This window comes from Octopus sinensis, linkage group LG24 (assembly GCF_006345805.1).
Source record: "Octopus sinensis linkage group LG24, ASM634580v1, whole genome shotgun sequence".
Classification (NCBI taxonomy): domain Eukaryota; kingdom Metazoa; phylum Mollusca; class Cephalopoda; order Octopoda; family Octopodidae; genus Octopus; species Octopus sinensis.
Window position 1 is genome coordinate 21,276,301 of NC_043020.1, and position 17,768 is coordinate 21,294,068.

Genomic DNA, 17,768 nt, shown 5'->3' on the forward strand with positions numbered 1-17,768 from the left:
TTAGCTCCGAGTTAGCTTAGTCAGAAATGACCTAAGGCTAAAAACTAAGGTCAAAGACGTTCCAGCTGTGATCAACCTATATTATTTAAAGCGTTCTGAACTCTATGATTTGAGGGTGGTTTGACTGCTACTTCTGTTAGGTTGAGTGACGTGACCATGATTGGTAGTGGTAGTAGTTATGATTGATCATTGTAGTGGTGGTAGTGATAATGATTTCTCAAGCTATGTATCATATAGAAATACAGAAAGAAGTGAACAAGAAAGAAAGAGAGAGTACTTACTCCATTTGATAGGACTGAGCTTCATCAAGTTCATCTGTGATGTGCCCCACACTATGTTATCAAGAGAAACTTTTCCAGTAGCATTCACAGCTGGCTGGGTGCAACAGTTAAGGTACATCCATGATATGTCACAAATATATTGTAACACCAGAAAAATATGCCATGGTATTGCCCCATTATCAATTAACCTAATCCCTTGTGTTTTTATACATACATTTAAAAACCCTATGTTTCAAATTATGTTTTAATGACTGACTTTGGGGACCAGATATCCAGAAACCTAGAATGTTATTTCAATACATTGCTTCAGGTGTAATTTATTTCATCATGGATGACCTATAAGAAATAGAAATTGACCCCAGTACACTGACTGGTGTTTTACTGACCCCAGAATGATAAAAGACAAAGCTGACCTTGAGAAGATTTAAATCTAGAATGTAAAGGGTCATGATTAAATAATCTCTGGGCATTTTGTTCAATATTGTAACAATTTTGATAATCCATCCTTGTCGGAAGGAATAGGTATCAGATCATCTGGGAAAGTTAGCTGAGACAGATTGACATTCTATTCAGAGTAATACTTTAATCTGCTAAACTGTATGAACCTGGAGCAAAACAGTGATCTTAATGGTTAGGCACTTGAAACATGGTTTAAAGTAGAGATTTTTAATTTGGATACTATAGCAAGGTGCTAGGGGTTTCACAATAGGATACTAAGCACGCAAAAGATGAAAAATACAACACAAAGACAAGGTAAAATTAAACAGAGTTAGCATTAGTTTGATGTTCAAGAAATAAGAAAAAAGGAAGGAAATGGTTTTAATGTTTCAAGTATATATTTTTCTTCTGAAAGATAGGATAGAGATGGTGTGAGAAAAAAATTGGAGAAGGGAAACTTGAGAACATTAAAAACACTTCCTTCTTTTTTACCATTTCCTGAGTGTCAAACTTATACCAACTCTGTACTTATTTTATACTTCGTCTTTGTGTTGAATTTTTCATCCTTTACATACTATAACTACAGTCCATCTTAATTCTACAAAGCAGTGCTACCATAATTAACTATAACAATCATTGCTACCACGATTAACTACAACAATTAAGTGCTACCATAAGTAACCATAACAATAAGTGATATCATAATTATAACAATTAGTGATAGCATAATTTACTATAGCAATCAAAGCTACCTTAATAGAAAATAACAACCAGTACTAACTATAACAATTAATGATACCATAATTATAACAACTAGCAGTACCGATGGAATTTCCACAACCATAACCATCTCCCCACTCAGGAATGATATCTTGTAATTTCCTTCATAATCCTTTAATCAATTCTGAGGAAATCTTGTCTATTCTCTGTAGTCATGTTTTTTCTTCTAAACTGTTTTCATATTCTGGCAAAAATATTCTTGCCCATTATCATCATTCATATTTTGCTTTCTTTCTTGATTAACAATTCTCATGTTTATCCTATTAGCTTCAGCTTCATCATCAATCATGTGACACCTTCTGGATCCATTTCTTGAATTTATTTCATTCCTTTTCTCATCATTTCTTCACCATTCCTAATTCTCTTCTCTTTATTCTTCTTAATTCTTATTTCCTCTCTTTGCTCTTTCTCCAATCTTTCCCAGTATCTTTTCTGACTCTCTCAATTCAATTCTCACTGTCATGTTCTATGATCATTGACTACCATAACACAGTTTAAGTAATAAAAAAATTTAAGACACACCTGATATTATATAGTTGGTAACACCCATATCCAGGATATACTATTACACATCTTTTACGAGGGGCGTTCAATAAGTAATGCCCCTGACCCACTTCCCATAGCAGTAGAGCAACGACACTTGGCACAGTTATTAATCTTTTCCTACATAGGAACTACCCAGAGTTATGCATTTCTCCCATCGTTTGATACAGCTCTGGAGACCGTTTTTGTAGAAGACCCCAGCTTGGTCCTCCAACCACGACGTGACTTCAGAAATCAAGGCTGCATCATCTGGGAAACGCTTTCCTTTTAAAATCAACTTCATGGCTAGGAAGAGGTGAAAATCAGAGGGTGCAAGGGGAGGAGTTCATAGCTGCACGCCTGTGCTTCTGATCTGGCGACACGCGAGTTGTGGACCGGAGCGTTGTCCTGCAGAAGGAGGATGCCTTTGCTGATCTTGCCCCGCCTCTTGATTTTGATAGCTTCTCTTAATTTCCTAAAAAGTGAAGCATAATAGGCTCCTGTAATTGTGGTACCCTTTGCTAGGAAATATGTCATCACTACTCCGTCCTGGTCCCAGAAGACTGTGAGCATAACCTTGTCAGCGGAGGGCTGCACCCTTGCCTTCTTTGGAGGAGGTGAGTCACAGTGCTTTCACTGCATTGACTGGGCTTTGGTCTATGGATCATAGTGATGGACCCAGGTTTTATCCTGTGTGATCAGTCTTTTGAAAAATTTTGACTCATCTTCTTGGCACATCTCCAAATTCATCCTCGAGCACTCAACGCGTTCTTGCTTCTGGAAAGGTGTGAGCAACCTGGAAATCCATCTGGCAGACACCTTTTGCATATGCAAATGGTCATGAATGATAGTTTCCACAGACCCGGTACTAATCTTGACCTTATGGGCTATTTGGCGAATAGTCATGCGTTGACCTTCCAAAATGGCAGCCTCAACTTGACGGACAGATGTCTCATCAACGGCAGAAGGGGGCTTGGGGCGACCAGATCTGGGAGCTGTTTCCACAGACTTCTGACTATGTTTGAATTCACAATGCCAGCGTTTTACAAGGTCATATGATGGGGCATCATCACCATAAGTTACTTTCATTTCATCAAAAGTCTCCCATGGTGTGCATCCTTTCAAATACAAAAACCAGATCACTGCTCGACACTCAACAGGCTCCATTTCACACTTGACTCAGTTCAAACACCTGTAAATCAGAAACCAAAATTAGTTCAGAGCTGTAATTCGCCACTTGATCTATAGAGGTATAAATAAGTGCACATGCAAAATTTCAGCTAGATCAAACAACTGCAAGTGGGTCAGGGGCATTACTTATTGAACGCCCCTCATATGAAGAAAGTTAATATGGAGGTTATTAATAAATAGATAAGAGGACAAATGTTCAGTTTTCACAACAATGACTTGTTCTAAGACAGGTATTAAATCATCAGATTTAATACATGAGAGAGAGAGAGAGAAGGTCAAACAAATGTTACTGGTACATGCACACATATGCACATGAATGTGAGAGACATGTGCATATATACATACATATAGGACTACGACTGAGTGACAGTGACAGTAAGGACATCTGGCTGTAAAACAAGGTTTCAATAATATATTCATGTAGCCTATTCTTATATAGAAACACAGGTGTAAAACGAATTATATATCTTGAGATTGAAAAAATTTTCATTAGTCAATGAGCTTAATATTGCTTTTTCTTCTCTGGACAATTATTCTTCACTAGCAGTATGACCCAGCAACGCCGGGTCATAGTGCTAGTGCATGCATATACAGCTGCGTGCGTGCACACATACACACGAGTACTGTCCAAATCTCCGACCAATCACATACAGCTAGCTGGCATTCAATTGGCGTATCAAGTTTCGGGCATTTTGATTGGGTTTTGGATAGAAAATTCACAAAAAAGTTACTTCTATTGATTTTTTAATGGCTTTGCGAGGTGACTGGGGAAATGTAAAGATGTGCACAACCACCCTTGGATGGTTTTGAATGACCATAGAAAGTGCGAGCTCTCTAACTGAAAAATTGTGGATTTGTATAAAGGACACACACGCAGAAATTTTGCCGTTTATATATATTGAGATAAGGGATTTGATATTCACTACATTATATTAACACTAACTTAACTTATTTTTCAAGTGGCTGGCATCTTTGAATAATTAATTTGAATTTATCTTTAAATATGCTCTTTTTTCATATCTACTTGTGTATGATATTGTAAATCTACTAAACGATTCTCTTATTACTAGAGTAACAAATACAGAGAAATCTATGTTTTGCTAAAGAGTTTTAAAAAGATTTGAACATGTCCCCTACTATGTACATATATGTCTAATTAGATATTTAGTTCTCTCATTATATTAAATATCAACTTAGCTATTATTTTTTCATGTCAATGGCCCCTCAAAGTAAATATCCTCAATGATTTATTTTTAAAATATAGATTAATAGTGCCCGAGGGAGCTAGTATGTTCACTGAAAAAATCAGAGTGCTCAGAACGAGCCCTGCCAGATAACATGAAAAGCATGGAATGATTCTTACATTTCTTACTACTTACTGATGATCTAATGACACCAAGTTCCAGAATACAGTAACAGACAAGACAGCTTATGTGAGAATTCAGCATTCAACTATACTGGAGCTGATAAAGCTCACTTCTACAGACTCAACACCTCAGATTTACAGACAGTCTAGAGAAGAATGTATGATTCTGTAATATCCATGCCTTTGTTAATGACATTGATGTGATTAAAAAACCCATCTCCAGACTCCATTAGAACCCATCAATACCTGCAACAAATCCAATAAATCAAAACACCCATCCACTTCCATACAAGCCAATGAAGGAGATTCTATGTGGGTACTCAAATTGCTAAAAATAACAACTAAAGCAATTCACATCAAATCTTACCCTCTCTAAGAATGACACATTGAATAATTGGGATTGTTGTGAGTAGATGACAGGTCTTCTGATTTATAACTGACTTGGGGCTAAACAATAAACAAATCCCCTCCCTGCTCATTATCATCTAGTGAGCCATAGCCATCAAGGACTACTGGCACCTTTCACTACAAGGTTTTAGTCTTTGAGGTGCCATTAAGCAAACAGATGCAACTAATTTTCAGTTGAGTGAACTGAATCATTATGAAATGAGGTTCCTTTCCCAAGAACACAGTGTGCTGTCTGGTCTGAGAGCCAAGAGTCAAGCTTGACCATTAGATTGCTTGCCCTTATGTTTCATCAATATACTAATTGACATTCATGTTCCACAGCAGACCTTCCCCCCCCCCACACACAGACTGCACTCTCAGTTCTCTTCTTCAAGGATACAATTGACCACCTAATGTCAATACAATTGAAAATGTACATCTTCCATACATCGACAGGTTCAATAACCACAGGACACACAACATCACATGTAGTAGCTTTCTTCACCACACACTGGTCATCCTGTTCAGGTAAGTGACATCTTGTGAATGGAATGCCTATTCTGCAAGAATTATCATACAACAGAGTAAAATATCATCATCATCATCATTATAATTGCTATTTTAACAATATTAAAATAGATATTATCATCATATAAATGTGTAAAGAAGTGAGGCAGGTGATCAAAATGACTACAGTATACTACTGGAAATTATTTTACATCAATTCTGAAAGGAGGAAAGATAGAAGTTAACCTAAACGAGTACAGGTAGCAGTAGACTGACATACTCATATCATATCACAGTATTTTGGTTATGGCTCTTAACATTCAGAATGTAAATCCTGCTGAGGTTAACTTTAGCATTTCATCTATCCAGGATCACTGAAATAAAGTAGTAATCAAGTACTGGTGCCAATTAAAGGTTTCTATAAGCAGTAGTTCTTAACTTTGGCAGTGTTGTGAGCTCACAAGGAGAATGTTATGGGGGAGCTGAGTATTCTTGGAAATAGAATATTTAAACCAAGCACAATAATTTTTATTGTAAATAGATTTCAAAAAAGTCTTTATCAGTTAGAATTACAATACAAGTGGGACATTGTGTTATCAGTGATTAGAAATGCAACTGATGATATACCAAGGTCCAATGTTTACAATTTGCTTCTTTTCCATCTGAATTTGTAAACATAACTTTGCTAATGAATATTATTAATAAAAATTGAAGGAAAACAAGCAAATGTTATAATTTACCATTTGAACATTAATTTTCAACTCTTTTGTAAATTATAGTTTTTATGTGTTATAAACATTCATCATTCTTTACTCTTTTACTTGTTTCAGTCATTTGACTGTGGTCATGCTGGAGCACCGCCTTTAGTCAAGCAAATCAAGCCCAGGACTTATTCTTTGTAAGCCTAGTACTTATTCTATTGGTCTCTTTTGCTGAACGGGGACGTAAACACACCAGCATCAGTTGTCAAGTGATTTTGGGAGGAAACAAACACAGACACACACACATACATATATATACCGTAAATCCTCGAGTATAGTCCGCCCTTGAGTATAATACACAGGGGATTTTTAGGGGGCTGTACCTCTGAAAGACCTAAACCTTGTGTATAATATGCACCCCTTCTCTAACTTGAGTTAAGGAGGTCTATATAACATCCTTGGTTTGTAAAAATGTATATGGTAACGTACTTTATTATTATTGTATATATAACATAATGCAAATGTGTAGTATTTTTGTGCATTTTGTTTGCAGAAAATAAAGAAATAACAGTAATAACGTTTAATAAATGTTGCTTACTGCAAGTTATGGATGATTCTTTTATGACTTCATTGCTTTCAGGCTTAGCTGAAGGTATTTTTGAGCCCGACATCACAAAATGCGTCTGAATAAACATTGCTGGACAGCAAATAGAGACTCAAACATTGCTTAGAAAATAATTTTAATTTTTAACCTCATGTATAATACGCACTAGGGATTTTGACCTTTAACTTCTGGGGAAAAAATGCGGATTATACTCGAGGATTTATGGTGTATATATATACTAGCAGTATCGCCCGGCGTTGCTCGGGTTTGTAACTATATAAGCATTTTTAGAGAGCCAAAAAATAGCAAAAAAATGCATTAAAAATGGGAAAAAAATGATGGTAAATTTTTTTTTAAATCATTGACTCATCGTAGACATTTTTAGAGAGTTACTTCCCTTATATAATAGCGAAAAAATGCATTAAAATGGAAAAAATGATGGTAAATTTTTTTTTAAATCATAGACTCATCGTAGATGCGCGCTAATACCCAGAAGGGCTCGATATGAATCACGACTATAAGATACCCGGTTTTGGTTAAACTGCACCGCAAAATGTGGGAGTAGTTAGGAATCTAAATCGTAGGAGACAGACACACAACTTCACTTTTATATATAAAGATATACATATATAAGATGGGCTTCCTTCAGTTTCCGTCTACCAAATCCACTCACAAGGTTTTGGTCGGCCTGAGGCTATAGTAGAAGACACTTGCCCAAGGTGCCACGCAGTGGGACTGAACCTGGAACCATGTGGCTCGTAAGCAAGCTACTTACGACACAGCTACTCCTACGCCTATAATTTATCATTAATAAATTATTTATTTTCTATAATTAAAATACAAAATTATTCATTGTCATTTGTTTTCAGTTACTATCATTTTTAACCCATGGAAATGAATAAGTTGCTTGCTTGCTGCTGTTTCATGCTCTTGCTTGATAAGGCTGGGGTCATCCCAGGTTAGTGGTCCCAGAGACATCATCATGTGTAGAGCCAACCATGTCCACCAGTGCTCTTCATTGCTAGTGGTAACATTCCAGCCCCAGTGCATCCCCCAAGGTGGATGTGGAGCCTCTGAAGATCATCCCCAATTACATCCAGCTATCTGGTGTGGAGCCTGCCATAAGGCCTCTTCCATCCCCTAGCTGCTGTGACAAATGAGAGTAAAGCCCTGGTAAGATGATTAAGTGGGCGACAGAGGACATGTCCATACCAGCGCAAGCAATGGATAACGATGAGGTGGGTGGCCGCAGGCTGATGTGTGTGCGCGTGCAGTTCTTTGTTGGAAATGTGATGTTATCATCTGATGTTCTCAGCAGTTCTTAGAGCTCTGTTATCGAAGCTATCGATCCTCTTAGCCAGGATCTTTGAGAGGGGTCACATTTCTGCTCCATGAATAATCAAAACAGAAAATGCCAGCAATACCCAATCACATGGATGTTTGTAAAACACAGTTCAGTAAAAAATGTGGTGCTGGGCTACAAAAGGTTAAGTCTTCCCAGATGTGAATGAAATTTATCAGGTTTGAATTTTGAATGTAAAGAGACATAACACAAGTCATTTTGAACATTACTCTACAGATTCTGCTACTCCAATAACATTGCTAGTATTAGATATTCTTTTGATTTATATTTCAAGCTGCACTGCACATCAGCTGCTCTTGGATGGTACAATTAACAGATTTTCTATGAGAAGAGTTTGCCAGTACTTTCCTCAGTCCTCTATTTCTGGAAGTAAGGAAGTCACCATCACCCATGGCCCTACTCAAAATGCAATATAGCTGATTCTGTGTGTGTGTTGAGAGAGAGAGAGAGAGAAAGAGAAAGAGAGAGAGAGAATCAATCCCAATACTTGACTGGTACTTTACTTATGGACTCCAAAAGGATGAAAAGCAAAGTTGATCTGGTTTTGGTTTGAGCTCTGACCTCAGAGAGCCAAAACATGTACAGTAAGGTATTCCATCTGACATTCTAATGACTGTACAAATTTTGCTATTTTTACTATATAATAATGACATTATTATATATTGAAGACATTACAATAAACATTGTTACATATTAATGACATAAATAAACATTATTAGATATTAATGGCATTATAATAAATATTATTACTGTTATGATTTAAGAAATCTTTACCTTTATCATGTTTAATTAATATTAACAGTTTACAATTAATGATTGAAAAATTTTGAATTGATAAAATTAGTCTTGAACTCAAATGTCACCAGGTTCAACTGATATGATTTACAGTTTGCTTTAATAAGTGTAAGGCCTCAGAGTCAGTGGGGGAGGGGAAATAGAAGAACATGAGAGTATGCGATATTCATGCCTTTTCAAATGTTCCAACAATATAAAAACATGTAACAATAGCTGCATGAAAGATAAAGTTGACCTGGAGAGATTTGAACTCAGAATGTGGATGGTTGAAACCATTATGTATACCATACCTTCTGCACTGTGAAGGCTCAATAATAATGTGTCCACCATCAGTGTACTGTACCTCAATTTGATGGCCTGACTGATTCAGTAAGTCAAATAATAGGAAGCAACGGTCATAACTAAAAAACAAACAGAAATATACATGTGAATCTCTCTATATAAATGTGTATAGACATATGAACTTATGTGAGTGTGTGAGTGTGTATAAACTCATGAACCTGTGCACATGTGTGTGTGTATGCACATGTGCATATGTGAGTCTATACAGATATATGAATTTTTGTGTATATGTGCTTTGTTGTAAGGTACAAATAAAGGTTGCTCTTACCTTGAGTTGCAATTGGCGACAATCCCTCCAAGTGCCAGGTCTTGGGAAACCAATAGGACCACACAGTTGTATCCATATGTAAGCTCTCCCCAACCTCTGGCCAGAAAGGACTACTACTCTACGATTGCTCCCAGCATACATCCATTGCTCACAACAGACCCATAAGAAAGGGGTTGTTTTGAACTCACTGCTTCTTGATGTGACGTCATTTCCTCTTTGTAATGTCACTTCTTCTCACTTCCAGTCACTCATCTTTCCTCTACATGCTCATATGAGATTACATAGATATATGAACTTGTACTTGTGTGCATATGTGTGTGTGTCTATACAGATGAATTTGTACGTGTGTGAGTTTATAAAGATATATGAATTTGTGTTTGTGTGTAAGAGGGAGTGTGTGCATGTGCATATATAAGATCTGATACAAACTAAAAAGGATACTTTAACCTAACCACAAACAACCTTGCTAGTATCAGAGTACCATAAAATACACCAAGTCCATACAGTGCGACAAGGTTGAGCGTTTTTCTCTGTTGCTGTGTCTCACATAATGTGGAATGTTATGAGTAACAAGATGTGGGATGTGTCCAACCAATGGCACAAAGAAAATGGGGTATAAAAAGGTGATGATATACATGCAGACATTCATAAACAAATATTCATCTACACACACATATGCTGAGAGAGAGAGAGAGAGAGAGAGAGAGGAGAGAGAGAGAGAGAGAGAGAGAGAGTGTGTGTGTATGTGCATGCATGCACATTCATGCATGTGCACAACGTCTAACATTTAATCATTTTAGGTATTAAAAGTAGCATTTAGAGGTAAAAATGAAAAATAGACTCACTGACAAGACCAAAACCACAAATATCACACTTGTTGGAGTACTATGTTAACAATTACACTACATAGAACCTGCCAATCCTTTTATCTAAAATTTCTCAAATATATTTTTACTGCTGTACATCAATAACCTACTAGCTGCCACTTCCAATAATGCCCACTAACATGCATTCTTTGCTAACCATCTGCACCTGCATGTCATCCACCTGCAACCTAGATATCTCACACCAAAACTACATTGAGACAATAAACAAAGACCTCAAAAGACATTCTCTAATAGAGCCATGCTAATTTTGTTTCCTTCAGTAACACAAAAATAGAATAATTATACATATCAAAAAGTAATAGTGTATCTCAGTTACCCTATGAATATGGACATCATACAATTTGAACCTTAAGATCACAACAAATGCCATTACTGAAGGTATCTCATAATGAAAGCACATCTTCAATATAGTAAAAGCTGCATCATTAAAACTAATCTTCTGCTACAGAATCAGAAAATTCTTCAGCCCCCAACAACTATTAACTCTTCAAATTTCAGGTGATATTCAAAATGAAATGCAGCTCCAAAATCCAGGAAGATAGGGGTACTGCTACGTACAAAGACAACCTAGATAGTATTCAAAGAACAATTGCTTACATATTCCAGCCTCTTGACTACACACATCCTGCCTTATCTACTATAGCTATGTGGCTTCTGCTCCTCAGGGATGACTGTTATAGTGCCATTTAATTCATGTACTCCTGCCTTACTCATCTCTCCCCCTTTCATCAACTATATTGTGCTCATTACCCACTCTTTTAAGCATGCAATAACAACTATTCCCAGAGAGTCTTTCCCATAATGTTAAATTTTGGAATTCCACTTCTGCTTAGATTTTTCCTGCAACCATTAACTTATTTAAGAGGGACATTAACTGTATTGATCTCACTAGTTTCAGAGAGCCTGTAAATACTCTCTGAGACCAGCACTTTTCTCTAAATTAAACCAGTGAAAGAAAAAAGGGTCACACAATATAATATGAGAGAGAGAGAGAGAGAGAGAGAGAGAGAGAGGGAGGATACAGAGAAAGAATTAGGAAGTGAGATAGAAATTAACAGAAAGAGAGAAATTAAGAGAAAGAGAGAGATTAAGAGAAAGAGATAAAGAGAGAAGGCTAGCTGTCAAAACAACCACCACAACAACAGAGTAATGATGATAACAACAACAATAACAGCAACAACATAGTGCAGTGAAGTCAAAGTATGAGATATATCAATGCCTCTTACCTTCCACCAGGCACAACATCCCATCGTTGTACTGTTACAGTGGGTAAGACCTCAAAGTGCAGACTGATAGCGCATTGGCGACAGAAAGACTCTCGATAACCAGGACCTCCACTGTAGCTTATTGTCACAGTTGCTTCTATAGACTGAAACAAAAACCAAGAAATATGGTAAGGTGGCATCTAAGGCAAAGGTAACAGGAAGATTAAAAAAAAAAGGAAAATTAAGGGTGAAACTTATAAGAGGTGATGTGGTGGAGGGTTGTCATAATCAGTTTGATGCAAACTCTATTTTGTTTCCTCACTAATGAAAAAAAAAATGGGAGTAGAATATTTCTCTAATATTTTGGTAGGGGTTGATATTTGTCAACTTAGAGGACCACAAGTTACTGTGTCCCTTATTTTAAAATGGCTGGCTGCATGGTTTGAGGAACATACGACAACTTTTTCTAGCAAGTAGATAAAGCAGCTGTAGAATTCCCTGTTTAATTCCAATGGTGTAGACATATGATGAGAAACTTTTCAATCATGACTGCTCTGTTGGCACAATATAGTGACCTCTAATATGTTGTTTGTATTTTACCAAGAGGCTAGGGTACAGTTTGAGGGAGATATTGCTACTATTTCTAGCAAGTTTTAGGGTTGATTAAATCAGCTATAATCAAAATTTAAAAGTCTTGTACCTAAGTTGGAAGTCATTATTATTTCATTTTTTCCTTATTTTTGTTTGTATTTCATCCTTGTGTTGTTCTCAGTGTTTTGGGCCCTTGATTAAGGTGATACTGGATCTGTGAGGCTCATTGACTGGCTTGAGTTAGAGGCTCTCTTACATGAGGAGGACTGCATTATTGATGTATTTACATATTTTGTATACTAAGGGTACTTTTGTCTCATCTCTCCACTCCTCTTCTTCTAACTTTATTTTATGTAAACCCCAACACAAATTATAAATTGTCCCTGAAATGCCCCTTCATTATTATTATTATTATTATTTCTAACACGCCTGAGATCAATTGTGCCTTTCATCTTTTGGGGTTGATAAAATAAGTACTACCTGAGTATGGGGGGGGGGTCGATGTAATTTTGAGGCTGGTTACTAAACCACTCTTCTCCACCAAAATAAGATTTCCTTGCACCTATTGTAGAAAGGTTTATTATTATCATTATTAAGGTGGAAATATAGCAGAATCATTAGCATGCTGACATTTCCTCCATCTTTACGTTGAATTCATATTCCACCAAGGTTGACTTTGCTTTTTATCCTTTCAGGCCAATTAGATGTTTCATGTAAATATTTACAATCCTGAGTATCTGGTCCTGCAACTCCAGTTCTGTCAATTTCATCATCCAATTCTACCACTCCAGCTCCATCAACTTCATCATCATGACCTTTTCATCAAATTTACAGTCATCGCACAAAGCTACACCAAGCTCCACCACCTCACCAGTTGTTTGTTCCAGTTCAGATGATTCTGATAGCTATGATGATCTTTCAGTGAATCAAAGGTATGACCCTGGACAATAGAATATTGTGTGGCGAGCAAGAGACAATTTCATCCAATGGCATGGGTTTACTGTTACGCTTGGCACAAAGGCAAACCTTAAACATAGAAGACAGAACAATGCTACTATACTGAAAACCAGACCTGAGCATGGCAGTGATTGGTTTCCAACCATTGGGGACAAAATCAAAATTGCTTACTCTGCTGATACTGATGGGCATTGTGAAGAAACTGAGCCTGGTATCATATTGGAATTGGAATCCAAAACGGGGCAATAGGCGAAATACCTATTTCTTTCTGAAAATGATGCCACGTGATCAATTTTTGGCGCTTCTTCGAAATGTACATTTCAACTCAGGCGAGAACCAGGATGACAGGCTGCACAAAATACATCCTGTTGTTGATGAAGTGGCTGAAAATTACAGAATGGTGTATGTCTCCACACACATTTGTACAGCTAAAAGTTTGTGGAAAATCAAGGGAAGGCTCTTATTCAAACAATACAACTTGCCCAGTTTGGAATCAAGGTTTATAAAGTATGCCAGTCAACTGGCAGAGCCTGTGGGTATATATGGAATTACAAAATTTACACTGGTCAGGACAGATTGGATCTTTTAGTGTCAACTAATGTAGTGTTGTCGCTGAATGAAAACTTGTTTGACAAAGGTTACAATATTTATGTGGACAATTGGTTTTCCAGTCCAGATTTCTTCCTGCAGCTGCAGGCAAAGAGGACTAATGCCTGTGGGACTGTGAGGATGCACAGGAAAATTATGCTGCCTGATCTTCACAAGATAAAAACAGCATACCAATGCGCTGATAGTGGCGTTCTCAGTCTAGTCAGGTGTGACAAGAAAAACGTCTGCATGTTATTCACAATGCCTTCTGCAAGCATGAAGGACACGATGCGGACAGTAATGTCATAATGAAACTGAGTATCAGCTGGTGATGACACACAAATCAGGGAGAAAATTTGTGAAGTGATACAAAAAACATTTTCTTGTATATAATTGACATGTGTGTTGTTAACTTATGTTTGATTTGGCAGTGTGGGGGATGGATTGACATTCAGGAATCGTGCGATTGACATTCAGGAATCTATTGTTCTGTGAAATGATAGAAGCATCAGACTTGCCAAAGTACAGAATGCGTGGATGTCCCCATGCCAGACTCTCTCTTCACGGCTTGGTGAAGGGATGTGGACATTTTCCACAACTGTTTCACCCCACTGCCAAGAAGACAAAGGCTTCAAAGAGATGCACAGTATGTAAAGCAAAAAAGGAAACTAGATACCATTGTTCACAATGTAATATACCACTGTGTGTGGTACCCTGTTTTGAACTCTACCACACTAAAGTCAATTTTTGAATTGTAAATACATGAAGTTGATCTGACTTGTACTGTCAAGTGATCTTATTCAGGAATAATACTGCATGAGTGCCCTGCACAGGAATATAGTTTAGGTAATTAAAAAGTACTTGCACTAAAGCAGTTGACATAAATATTTGCTGAGTGTTATCTCACATTGAGTGTTGACTTCAATCAGCATGATTACTGTTGCCATAAACTGGCTAAAGTGAATGATGTAAATATAAGCCAAATCATTGTCGTGCACTAACTGCGGATCTCAGCTGAGATGATTACCGTCAATGCAACCTAGTTGCTTGATAAAAAAAGACCATTGTCATGGAGTTAAATATACCTATGCAGGCAACATTCTAATGTTGATGAGGAAAAGAAGAAAAGAATGAAAATGTATCTGTAAAGACATGCATGCAAGTCACTCACATTGATGAGGAAGAGAAAAAAAGAAATTAAAAATATTTATAAAAGATATGATGTAACCAGACTCAAAATTACTGCATTTGAAAGTATTAGTCCAAGCAGTGGTGATAGAACCAAGCTAAAACAGAAAAATGATATTGGGATATTGTAAGTCACTGCACCATTCTGAAGTGTGTGTGTGTGTGAGAGAGAGAGAGAGAGAGAGAGAGAAAGAGAGAGGGAGACAGAGAAAGAGAGAGAGAGGGGGAGAGACAGAGAAAGAGAGAGCACCTCCAACAGTGATGAGAAAATATTATGTACAACGAATCATGCAACTACCTTCAAAATATTATTATTATATGAAAACTCGCAGCTTATTTTGCTGGGTATGATGGAAAGTGTCAGCTGTCAATAGCCAGCAGACTAAGGTGACATTTGTTTACTGGTAATTCTTCAAGAACCCTGTGAAAAATTCTGACAGTTCCAAGCCATGCTGATTTTTATAGGTGTTCTACCTCCACATTTGCACCAATCTTTTTCAGCCATGCTGGTAGTTGAGTGCTGATACTTCCAAGTGCACCAATTACTATTTGTATCATGTCTACACTCTCTTCAGCGACCACAACCTTCGTATTTCCCATTTCAAATTGTCACAGTTGTTTATTTTTCCTTCTTCTTTCACACTGATCCTGTTGTCACCTGGGCATGCTATATCGATTATCATACATGTTTTTTTCTTTTTTATTTCCCACAACAATGTCCAGTTTCTGATGTCTAGTCAGGTGATCACACTGAATCATTGTATCCCATAGAATTTTGCAATTCTTGTTTACGGTGACTCCTTGTGGGGTTTTCTCATACCACGTCTTTGCTCTTTGTAGGCTCCCAATGGATCGTTCTTGCCACATTGTCATGACATCTTTTGTATTCATGTTGAACCAATTTTGGGCATTTGCTAACGATGTGCCATACCGTTTCACCCCCTCTCACCACACATTCTACATTTGTTATTATTGGTAGTGTTGTCTATTCTACACTTCATATAGTTGGTCCTTGATGCTTAATCTTAGGCTGCTCATATGATTGCTTCTGTCTCTATCTTCAGGTCACTCCTCTTCATCCATAGCCACCAGTCCTCTGTATCTGTCTTCATTATTATTATTACTATTAAGGCAGCAAGATGCCAGAATCATTAGCACACTGGGCAAAATGCCTAGCAGTATTCTGTCTGCCATTACATTCTGCATTCAAATTCTACTAAGTTCAGCTTTGCCTTTCATTCTTTTGGGGTCGTTAAAATAAGCACCAGTTTTGCACTAGGATCGATTAATTGACTATCCCTTTCCCCCCAAATTGCTGCCCTTGTGGCAAAATTTGAAACCATTATTATTATTATTATTATTATTATTATTATTATTAAGGCGGTGAGCTGGCAGAATTATTAGTATGCCAGGTAAAATGCTTTGCAGCATTTTTGTCTATCTTTACATCCTGAGTTGAAATGTTACCAAGGTTGACTTTGTCTTTTATCCTTTCAGAGTTGATAAAATAAGTACTAGTTGAATATTGAGGTCAATGTAATCAACTTATCCCTCACCTGAATTTGGTGGCCTTGTGCCAAAATTTGAAATCATTATTATTATATATAAGGTGGTGAGCTGGCAGAATTGTTAGCATGCTGGACAAAATGCTTAGCGGTATTTCTCTTGTCGCTATGTTCTCAATTCAAATTCCAGCAAGGTTGACTTAGCCTTTCATCCTTCAAACATAATGATTGACAAGCCACTCAAATGGGTCAGGTCATTTAATATCTTAGAAGCACAGTAAACTTTAAGTATTTTTGATAATGAAATCAATGTTAGAACACCTAAGGCTACAAATGCTTTTGGAAAACTTTACTATTATTTGTGGGATGAACAGTGTCAGTCTGAAAACTAAAATAAGTGTATATAAATTTTGTATACATGCAAAATCATGAACTCCCTACTAGACATATAAAGAAACTTGAAATCTTTCACATGTGCTGCTAAATATCTGCAACATAAAATGGCAAGATGAGATATCAAATGTTAAAATCTTAGAAAAATGTGATATCTCCAGTTTCTAAAGTATGCTACTGAGAATTCAGTGCAGATGGATAGGACATGTTGTTCGAATGAAAGATGACCACATTCCAAAAGTTCTTTTGTATGGCAAACAAGTAGAGGTATACCATGGTAAAGGAAGACCTGTCCTTGGGTATAAAGATAAGTTTAAGCAATCACTAAAGTCTCTACAACTTAACTTGACATCTTGGGGAAGTCATTGCCTAGATTGATCTGCATGACATAAAATATATCATGATGCATCAAAACAATTTGAGTTAAAGAAACAGAATAATAAAAGGATTATATCCTGCAATCAACAGACACACTTGTCCAATCCCAGACAAAATCAAAATCATCAGTGTCCCTATTGTGACTTCATAACAAAATCCATACCAGGACTCAAATTACATTCATGCAACCATCGCAAATAGACGCAGCTTTTATTTTTAAAAGTTATTTTCTCTTTTTCTTACTTTTTTCTTTAAATCTTCCCCTTCAAACACTCATACATCAAAATCAACAGCACTGACCATCATTATTGGTATCTCAAGTTGTTACATATAGTTTTGCTCCATAACTTTTGTTGACTTTTACTTGTTTTTTCTACAAACTGTAAACAGAGCACCATAGACAGCCCACTGAAAAGACAGCCCCATAATATTTAGGCCTTGGGCCAAAATATAGCAATTTCATTTTCAAATTATACCCATCAAAATCCTAACAAAAAAAATAAAGGTGAGCCCCACCCCCACCCCACCCAT

The 17,768-nt window shown here is 36.9% G+C and overlaps 1 protein-coding gene across 1 annotated transcript in view; it reads right to left on the reverse strand.

Moving 5' to 3' along the window:
- Positions 1-17,768, reverse strand: part of LOC115223763 (trafficking protein particle complex subunit 9) — a 171,557-nt gene that overhangs the window by 14,643 nt on the left and 139,146 nt on the right. Inside the window, exons 19-22 of the mRNA XM_029794414.2 lie at positions 11,659-11,801; positions 9,226-9,336; positions 5,366-5,525; positions 282-375 (exon numbers count right to left, since the gene is read on the reverse strand). Of these exons, the coding sequence (XP_029650274.1) occupies positions 282-375; positions 5,366-5,525; positions 9,226-9,336; positions 11,659-11,801 (508 nt within the window). The remainder of the gene's footprint in view (positions 1-281; positions 376-5,365; positions 5,526-9,225; positions 9,337-11,658; positions 11,802-17,768) is intronic.